Below are 10,824 nucleotides of genomic sequence, written 5' to 3' on the forward strand. Positions count from 1 at the left end.
TAGGTATTTATAGTTGTCCACATATTCTAGGTCAAAACCATCCAGGGTGGTGATGCTAGTCGGGCAGGCGGGTGCGGGCAGCGATCGGTTGAAAGCATGCATTGGTTTTACTAGTTTAAGAGCAGTTGGAGGCCACAGAAGGAGTGTTGTGTGGCAATGAAGCTCGTTTGGAGGTTAGTTAGCACAGTGTCAAGGAAGGTCCAGAAGTATACAGAATGGTGTCGTCTGCATAGAGGTGGATCAGGGAATCGCCCGCAGCAAGAGCGGCATCGTTGATATATCGTTGATATATACAGAGAAAAGAGTCGGCCCGAGGATTGAACCCTGTGGTACCCCCATGGAGACTGCCAGAGGTCCGGACAACATGCCCTCCGATTTGACACACTGAACTCTGTCTACAAAGGAGTTGGTCAACCAGGCGAGGCAGTCATTAAAACTTCTTGACGCACGGATCCGCTGAATTGCAGAGCACCAAATTATTTATGTTCATGAAATCACAAGTGAAATATACCAAAACACAGTTTAGCTTGTTTTAATCCACCTATCGTGTCAGATTTTTAAAATATGCTTTACAGCGAAAGCAATCCAAGCGTTTGTGAGTTTATCGATCACTAGACAAAACAGTAAGAACACCTAGCAGCCATGTAGAATGGTCACGAAAGCCAGAAAAGCAATAAAATGAATCGCTTACCTTTGATGATCTTCAGATGTTTGCACTCACGAGACTCCAAGTTACACAATAAATGTTCCTTTTGTTCGATAAAGATTTCTTAAATATCAAAATACCTCCATTTGTTTGGCGCATTATGTTCAGTATTCCACAGCCTTAGGCAAGTCATCAAGGCTTGACGAAAATTTCATATAGTATCCGTAAAGGTCGTAAAAACATGTCAAATGTTTTTAATAATCAATACTCAGGTTGTTTTTAACATCAATAATTGATCATATTTCAACCGGACTGTAAACTATTCAATGCTGGAGAGAAAGAAAATGTCGAGTAACGAGTGTCGCGCGCAACAATTAATGGAGGGACATCCGTGTATCCACTGACACGTTTTGATAAATCTCGCAAATTTTTCAAAATAAAAGCTTGAAACTATGTCTAAAGACTGATCACACCCTGAGGAAGCCTCAGGAAAAGACGAAAGGCAGGCAATGGAACAGTGATTTTTCAAAATAGAAGTCACTTCCGGGTTGGATTTCCTCAGGTTTTCGCCTGCAAAATCAGTTATGTTATACTCACAGACAATATTTTGACAATTTTGGAAACTTTTGAGTGTTTTCTATCCTACTCTGTCAATTATATGCATATTATAGCATATATTATAGCATATATTGCAATCTTTAGGGATCTCGGACGATATGAAAGAGAGGTTGAACAGGCTGGTAATAGAGGTTGCAACAATGGCGGCGGATAGTTTCAGAAAGAGAGGGTCAAGATTGTCTAGCCCAGCTGATTTGTACGGGTCCAGGTTTTGCAGCTCTTTCAGAACATCTGCTATCTGGATTTGGGTGAAGGAGAACCTGGGGAGGCTCGGGCGAGTAGCTGTTGGCCGGGGTTGGAGTAGCCAGTAGAGAAATGCTTATTGAATTTTTCGATTATCATGGATTTATTGGTGGTGACCGTGTTATACCTAGCCTCAGTGCAGTGGGCAGCTGGGAGGAGGTGCTCTTGTTCTCCATGGACTTTACAGTGTCCCAAAATGTTTTATAGTTAGAGCTACAGGATGCAAATTTCTGCTTGAAAAAGCTAGCCTTAGCTTTCCTGGCTGACTGGGTGTTTTGGTTCCTGACTTCCCTGAACAGTTGCATATCGCGGGGACTATTCGATGCTATTGCAGTCCACCACAGGATGTTTTTGTGCTGGTCAAGGGCAGTCAGGTCTGGAGTGAATCAAGGGCTATATCTGTTCTTAGTTCTACATTTTTTGAAATGGGCTTATCAAAGATGGTGAGGAAATTACATTTATAGAACAACCAGGCATCCTCGACTATCCTCGACTGACGGGATGAGGTCAATATCCTTCCAGGATACCCGGGCAAGGTAGATTAGAAAGGCCTGCTCACAGAAGTGTTTTAGGGAGCGTTTGACAGTGATGAGGGGTGGTTGTTTGACCGCGGACCCATAGCGGATGCAGGCAATGAGGCAGTGATCGCTGAGATCCTGTTTGAAAAGAGCAGAGGTGTATTTGGAGGGCACGTTGGTCAGGATAATGTCTATGAGGGTGCCCATGTTTACGGATTTAGGGTTGTACCTGGTGAGTTCCTTGATTTTTGTGTGTGAGATTGAGGGCATCTAGCTTAGATTGTAGGACTGCCAGGGTGTTAAGCATATCCCAGTTTAGGTCACCTAACAGAACGAACTCTGAAGCTAGATGGGAGGCAATCAATTCACATATGGTGTCCAGGGCACAGCTGGGAGCTGAGGGGGTCGATAACAGGCGACAACAGTGAGAGACTTATTTCTGGAGAGATTCATTTTTAAAATGAGAAGTTCGAACTGTTTGGGTATAGACCTGGAAAGTATGACAGAACTGGCTGAATTAAGATGAAATCGACAACCCTGTTTAAATCAACCCTGTTTCTTTATTGGGTGAAATTGAAAGTTTTTAAAAGTATATTTAAAGTTGCCTTAGCTGAGTACAATACATACAGTACATAACAACATAGAGGTTTAAAACCACAATAGTCTACTGAAATAGTACCATATTTCCATGTACATTAGAAGTTCACCTCGTTGACCCTTTTTGAATCACAAATAGATTCATTAAATGACCCCAAAAAGGTTGATCTGATTGTATTATTTTTAATCTCCTACAGTATACATGTAATTATTTATAATTAATTTGTTTATTAATTCATCAAGGACCATACTTAACGTTAATAGCATAAGTATTGTAACAGCTTCTGTTTACAGTAGCTAATTTCCATCTGTGGTCACTGGGCAGAAAACATACTTCTGTTTTTTACTGTCTTCTCTTCTGTACCCAAAATACCATACCACATACAGCTGCCCCACACATTACAACTGATCCTGCTACCACGGCCACTGCTGCTTCAGCAGTAATAACTGCTGCAGCCCCAACTGTTAATGCAGATAAAACTAATATTTTCTTCATCTTTTCTTGAGCCCGTCTCCACCTTTCAACCTTCTGTCTCTCCCTTTCTTCCGCCCGATTCTGCTCCTCCCTTCTCCTCTTCTTCTCCTCCATCTCCTGTTTCTTTCTCACCTCCTCCTCTCTCAATTTTTTCTGAACCTCCTGGTACATCTCATTGGTGTAGTGCTCTCCTCCATTTATTGCCACCATCTCTTGTATCTTAATCAGCAGCTGTTTGACCTGAAGACGGTCATCCCTCTTATCATTATTGAGACAATGGTACCTTCCCAAACAGCTTTGGATCAGTCTGGTAAGTGCAACACAAGGTTTCAGACACTCTTCAACTGTTTTCCCCTTCAACTGATCTTTCCCAGTGAACAGCACCATGGTGTACTTTGAAGCTTCTTCTCCAAAATTCTCCTGGATCCACTTCACAGTGTTCCTCTCCTCCTCTGTGAACCTCCCCAGTCTGATCACCAGCAGGAAGGCGTGAGGTCCTGGGACTGACATGTAGATGGACTTTTCTATTTCACTTTTTATCTCTTCTTGAGACATTGTTGTGTCATAGAGTCCCGGGGTGTCGATGACATCAATCTTCCTCTCATCCACCACTCCACTCTGTTTCTCACATGTTTCAGTTACAGACACAAATGAGGCCTCTTCTGTAAAGGCATCTTTCCACAGGATGGTGTTTCCTGTTGCACTCTTCCCTGCTCCAGTCTTCCCAACCAGAACTATTCTCAGATCAGCTGGCTGCTCTAAATCTGTGGAAGTACAAATGGTAACACATTTTATCATTATCAGGTACCCAAGTCATTAAATTAGATTCACATAGACATCATTATCAGCTACCGAAGTCATTGATTTAGATTCACATAGACATCATTATCAACTACCAAAGTCATTGATTTAGATTCACACGGACAGTAATAAAGCCTCTCTTGAAAAAGCCAAACCTTGACCCAGAAAATATGAAAAACTATCGGCCTATATCGAATCTTCCATTCCTCTCAAATTTCAGAAAAGGCTAATAAGGCTAATAAGGAAGTGGATGGCTGCAAACTTTGCTTGTTCTAGGTCCCAAGAAACAAAGAGATCTTCTGTTGAATCTGACAATTAATCTTAATGGTTGTACAGTCGTCTCAAATAAAACTGTGAAGGACCTCGGCGTTACTCTGGACCCTGATCTCTCTTTTGACGAACATATCAGGACTGTTTCAAGGACAGCTTTTTTCCATCTACGTAACATTGCAAAAATCAGAAACTTTCTGTCCAAAAATGATGCAGAAAAATTAATCCATGCTTTTGATACTTCTAGGTTAGACTACTGCAATGCTCTACTTTCCGGCTACCCGGATAAAGCACTAAATAAACTTCAGTTAGTGCTAAATACGGCTGCTAGAATCCTGACTAGAACCCAAAAAATGGATCATATTACTCCAGTGCTAGCCTCCCTACACTGGCTTCCTGTCAAAGCAAGGGCTGATTTCAAGGTTTTACTGCTAACCTACAAAGCATTACATGGGCCTACCTATCTCTCTGATTTGGTCCTGCCGTACATACCTACACGTACGCTACGGTCACAAGACGCAGGCCTCCTAATTGTCCCTAGAATTTCTAAGCAAACAGCTGGAGGCAGGGCTTTCTCCTATAGAGCTCCATTTTTATGGAACGGTCTGCCTACCCATGTCAGAGACGCAAACTCGGTCTCAACCTTTAAGTCTTTACTGAAGACTCATCTCTTCAGTGGGTCATATGATTGAGTGTAGTCTGGCCCAGGAGTGGGAAGGTGAACGGAAAGGCTCTGGAGCAACGAACTGCCCTTGCTGTCTCTGCCTGGCCGGTTCCCCTCTTTCCACTGGGATTCTCTGCCTCTAACCCTATTACAGGCGCTGAGTCACTAGCTTACTGGGGCTCTCTCATACCGTCCCTGGGAGGGGTGCGTCACCTGAGTGGGTTGAGTCACTGATGTGATTATCCTGTCTGGGTTGGCGCCCCCCCTTGGGTTGTGCCGTGGCGGAGATCTTTGTGGGCTATACTCAGCCTTGTCTCAGGATGGTAAATTGGTGGTTGAAGATATCCCTCTAGTGGTGTGGGGGCTGTGCTTTGGCAAAGTGAGTGGGGTTATATCCTTCCTGTTTGGCCCTGTCCGGGGGTGTCCTCGGATGGGGCCACAGTGTCTCCTGACCACTCCTGTCTCAGTCTCCAGTATTTATGTTGCAGTAGTTTATGTGTCGGGGGGCTAGGGTCAGTTTGTTATATCTGGAGTACTTCTCCTGTCCTATTCGGTGTCCTGTGTGAATTTAAGTGTGCTCTCTCTAATTCTCTCTTTCTCTCTTTCTTTCTCTCTCGGAGGACCTGAGCCCTAGGACCATGCCTCAGGACTACCTGACATGATGACTCCTTGCTGTCCCCAGTCCACCTGGCCGTGCTGCTGCTCCAGTTTCAACTGTTCTGCCTTATTATTATTGGACCATGCTGGTCATTTATGAACATTTGAACATCTTGGCCATGTTCTGTTATAATCTCCACCCGGCACAGCCAGAAGAGGACTGGCCACCCCACATAGCCTGGTTCCTCTCTAGGTTTCTTCCTAGGTTTTGGCCTTTCTAGGGAATTTTTCCTAGCCACCGTGCTTCTACACCTGCATTGCTTGCTGTTTGGGGTTTTAGGCTGGGTTGCTGTACAGCACTTTGAGATATCAGCTGATGTACGAAGGGCTATATAAATACATTTGATTTGATTTGATTTTGACATCATTGTCAGCTACCAAAGTCATTGATTTAGATTCACAGGGACATCATTATCAACTACCGAAGTCATTGATTTAGATTCACAGGGACATCATTATCAACTACCGAAGTCATTGATTTAGAGTCACAGGGACATCATTATCAACTACCAAAGTCAGTGATTTAGATTCACACGGACATCATTATCAACTACCAAAGTCATTGATTTAGGTTCACAGGGACATCATTATCAACTACCAAAGTCATTGATTTAGATTCACAGGGACATCATTATCAACTACCAAAGTCATTGATTTAGATTCACAGGGACATCATTATCAACTACCAAAGTTATTGATTTAGATTCACAGGGACATCATTATCAACTACCAAAGTCAGTGATTTAGATTCACAGGGACATCATTATCAACTACCAAAGTCATTGATTTAGATTCACAGGGACATCATTATCAACTACCAAAGTCATTGATTTAGATTCACAGGGACATCATTATCAACTACCGAAGTCATTGATTTAGATTCACAGGGACATCATTATCAACTACCAAAGCCTAACTGTTTTATCACTAGGTTTATTTGTACAACACAACTGTTATCTTACCTGCATAATTGTCATTCTCCATGGGATTGACTGATGAAACACCTATGGTTGTGGATCTTTCACCTTGGTATGATCCATCTACAGAAGCTGAAATTATCTTGCAACATTATTTCCAATGATTCCATAGTACACTCTGAAATATGTATTATTTATGATAGAATAATGTGATGTAGATTTCTGTACATTGGTTGGCTTGGTGACAGTGTACATATACTGTATTCTCTAGTATATATGTTTTTTACCATTCACTGTTTGACAACAGAGGGAATTGTGGTTAATTCATTATATGATCATCGTTCTGACCATAAAGGAATGGAGTCTTACTCACCAAAGCCTGATGTCTCTGCCTCCTTTAGCAAAGGAACTGTAGTAAACACAAAACAATACATGTATAATTATATATCTAGTTAAGATGCATAGCTGTACAGTTTTTCTTATTTAATGGAACTTTTCAAAATGTCTTCATAAATCACATCATATGTTATTTAAGCTGTTATTAGTCAAATAAAATACATGAGCTGACGCACACCCAGAGAAATGTATTTTATGTAGAGGTGCTGACTAATGGCGAATAAACTATAAGCTATAAAAATGAATACAGTCACACACTTCATATATAAACTCCCAGTTATTTATTGGGTAAATCACCAACGTCTCGGCATCACAGTGCCTTCTTCAGGGTAATGTCATGAATGCTTGAACCAGGTTATGTAGACAAACAGTGCAATTAGTAGCAACCAATGACAACAGTGAGGAGTGTGTTGTAATTATTACGTTAATTATAATTAATTGAGTGGCATATTGAATATATTAGGCTATTGTTATCATATGGAAACATAATTTAATATTGTAAATATGTCACACTCGTCATAAGCGAGGAGACCAAGGCGCAGCGGGATATGAATACATTCTATTTAAATTAACAAATAAACACTAAACAAACTAACAAAACAACAACACGAAGGTGACGCTACACAACAAGTGCTGACATGCAACTACATATAGACAATAACCCACAAAACCTAAATGGAAAATGGCAACCTAAATAGGATCCCCAATCAGAGACAACAATAAACAGCTGTCTCGAATTGGGAACCAATTCAGGCCACCATAGACCTACAATATGCCTAGATTAACAAACACCCCTAGACATACAACAATCCTAGACAGGGCAAACAAGCATACCCACCCTCGTCACACCCTGACCTGACCTAAATAATACAGAAAACATATAACTAAGGTCAGGGCATGACAACATAATATTAGCATCATTACGTGCAACATGCATTACTGTTTAATTCAATTTCACATATTTAATTGTTTCGTTTTTCATTTCATATTTGTAATCTTTTGGTTCAACCTTAATGCATAATAAGCATCATCAACAGGGGGAACATATTAGGTGTACGCTGATAAACTGTAGAAAGAATATATCAATTTCTAAGGCTTGTTCATTTAAGAGAGAATTGTTTATAAGAAGGGCCTGAGATCAAAGTCAATATTCAGAGCACTAGGGGTCAATGTTTTTAGACAGGATATCCAGTAAGCCACCCTTTGTAGTAGTAGGATCTCCATGTTACCTCCTCCCCTTGGTAGAGCAACATGCTCAATGCCTGTGTATCCACAGACAGCTCTAACTCTGGCTCCTCCACCAACGGTGAGTGGTTTTTCTATAACAGAGGGCGGGGACACCGGGGACAATGTCAAGGACAAGACTCCCAGCACGTAAGAGGGTTCAGCGCATATGTCGGGGGAATAAGAAATCCACTACCCACTGGGAATGTGATGAAAGAAATAAAAGCTGATATAAATCAATAAATCTCTCTACTATTATTCTGACATTTCACATTCTTAAAATAAAGTGGTGATCCTAACTGACCTAAGACAGGGAATTTTTACTAGGATTAAATGTCAGGTGTTGTGAAAAACTGAGTTTAAATGTATTTTGCTAAGGTGTATGTAAACTTCCATCTTCAAGTGTAGGTCTACCACGCGAATCAATAGACTTACTTGCCCTACCGTGAGGCAAGGAGGAGATGGAGCCTTTAACCCAGCTGAGGTACCTGAGAACTCTGAGAGAACAACATTTAGAACAAAACGTTTGTTTGTACCTACTTAAACGTGACTGAAAGACAAACAGAAACACAAATCCTATGATAACCTGAGTAGAGATGAGATAATGGCTCTTAAGGATTTAAAGTCAGATCCTTCGATTATAATAAAACAATGTGACAAAGGAGGAGGAATTTGTATACAAAACAAGTGTGACTATGTGAATGAATGTCGCCGACAACTATCTAAAGGTGACTTCTATCGCAAACTGAATTATGACCCTGGAATTCCAGCATAATATTTCATCCACAGTGGAAAGCTGTTTGGAATCAGGACAAATCACCAAAAAAGAAGTTGAATTTCTATGTGTGAAATTTCCCGATACCAACTTTCTATACAGTCGCTAAATTACACAAACAAGTCTCTCCTCCAGGTGGACCCATTGTAGCAGAAATCGACTATCTTATGTCAAAGACACTAACATCCCACACCCTGTAGGCTTGCAGGCGCTCCAACACTTCCTTCAGCAGAGAAACTCTACCCTTGCTCCATCCAATGATTGCATCTTACAACTTACTGAACAGGTATTATCCAATAAGTACTTTGTCTTTGAGTCAGACTTTTCCCTTCAAAGTCAAAGTGTAGCCGTGGGCTCCACCTTTTCCCCCAACTATGCAAACCTGTATGTGGGACAATACGAGGAAGCACTCCTTTATAACACAGAGACACACCCCCTCTTATGGAAGAGATACATAGATGATGTTTATGTGCTCTGGGAAGGAAGTCAGCAGGAACTAAATGTATTCGAAACTCTACTAAACGAGAGCTCTGAATACCTCAAATTCACCATGCAGACTGATGAGAACTAAACTACCTGGACTTATGGATCATCAAAAAGAAAGAATGATGCATTACACATAGACTTATACACAAAGCCCACAGACCTCAATACCCTGCTATGTGCAGATAGTATGCATTCCCTTCCCCTCAAGAATGGTCTTCCATACAGTCAGTTATGCAGGGTGAATGAATCTGTGGCCACCAGTCAGATTTTGACAGCAATGGAGAAACATTACAGATCAATTCAAAATGAGAGGTTACAAGGACAAAACTCTTGATGCTGCAATGATGAAAATATCTCAAAAACCGAGAGAGGAATTTTTTTAAACGCAACCAAGTTTTCTGAGAAAATGAAAGCAATCCTGAAAAGATAGGTAGGATAGGATCAGGATAGATAATACTAAGAGTAAAACAAACAACATTGTGTGTGTGGGGGAAAGGGTCGGGTTAATGTAGTGTGAGTGAGTTTACAAATTAATAAATAATTCAAATCTGAAATGTCTTGAGTAACTATTCAACCCCTTTGTTATGGCAAGCCTAAATAAGTTCAGGAGTAAAGAATTCCTTAACTATTCACAAAATAATTTGCAGGGACTATATGTGCAATAATAGTGTTTATCATGAGTTTTGAATGACTACCTCATCTCTGTATCTAACACATACAATTATCTGTAAGGTCCTTCGGTCGAGCAGTGAATTTCAAAGATTAAACCACAAAGACCTGGGAGGCTTTACAATGGCTCGCAAAGAAGGGCACCTATTGGTAGATGGGTAAAAACTCTACAGAGTTTAATGGCTGTGATCGCAGAGAACTGAGGATAGATCAACAACATTGATACTAGCCGAAATGACAGAGTGGAAAGAAGGAAGCAGAACAATGTTCAAAAAAATCACTGAGTACCACTCTTCATATTTTCAAGCATGGAGGTGGCTGCATCATGTTATGGGTATGCTTGTCATTGGCAAAGACTAGGGAGTTTTTGGGGGATAAAAATAAACAGAATAAAGCTTAGCATAGGCAAAATTCTAATGGCAACGCTGGATCAGTCTGCTTTCCAACAGACACTGGGAGACAAATTCAACTTTGAGCAGGACAGTAACCTAAAATACAAGGATAATTATACACTTGTATCGCTTAAAAACTTCTTATGGCTGCTGTCCCTGTACAGGGATCAACATGTTTTAGCAAATATACACTGGTATTGCTTATGGGGCGGCAGGTAGCCGAGTGGTCAGAGCGTTGGGCCAGTAACCGAAAGTTTGCTGGATTGAATCCCTGAGCTGACAAGGTAAACATCTATCATTCTGCTCCTGAACAAGGCAGTTAACCCATTGTTCCCCAGTAGGCCGTCATTGTAAATAACAATGAGTTCTTAACTGACTTGCCTAGTTAAATAAAGTTTACATTTAATTTTTAAAAACAAGACAACATTGAGTGTTCCTGAGGGGCCTAGTTACAGTTTTTGCTTAAATCTGTAAGG

At 41.0% G+C, this 10,824-nt stretch overlaps 1 protein-coding gene across 1 annotated transcript; it reads right to left on the reverse strand.

Annotated features, from left to right (window-relative positions):
- Positions 1-2,965: 2,965 nt before the first annotated feature.
- On the reverse strand, positions 2,966-6,473 carry LOC139405446 (GTPase IMAP family member 7-like). Its single transcript, XM_071147773.1, has 2 exons — positions 6,452-6,473; positions 2,966-3,861 (listed from the first exon to the last, which is right to left on the reverse strand). The coding sequence occupies exons 1-2, from the start codon at positions 6,471-6,473 to the stop codon at positions 2,966-2,968; spliced, it is 918 nt and encodes a 305-aa protein (XP_071003874.1).
- Between the last annotated feature and the right edge of the window lie 4,351 nt (positions 6,474-10,824).

The sequence above is a fragment of the Oncorhynchus clarkii genome, unplaced genomic scaffold (genome assembly GCF_045791955.1).
Source record: "Oncorhynchus clarkii lewisi isolate Uvic-CL-2024 unplaced genomic scaffold, UVic_Ocla_1.0 unplaced_contig_2377_pilon_pilon, whole genome shotgun sequence".
Lineage (NCBI taxonomy): Eukaryota > Metazoa > Chordata > Actinopteri > Salmoniformes > Salmonidae > Oncorhynchus > Oncorhynchus clarkii.

Coding starts and splice junctions, on each gene's coding strand:
- LOC139405446 (XM_071147773.1), bottom strand. CDS start 6,473: ATGGAGAATGACAATTATGCAG. Junction 3,862..6,451: donor GGAGAATGACAATTATGCAG/GTAAGATAACAG, acceptor GTACTTCCACAG/ATTTAGAGCAGCCAGCTGAT.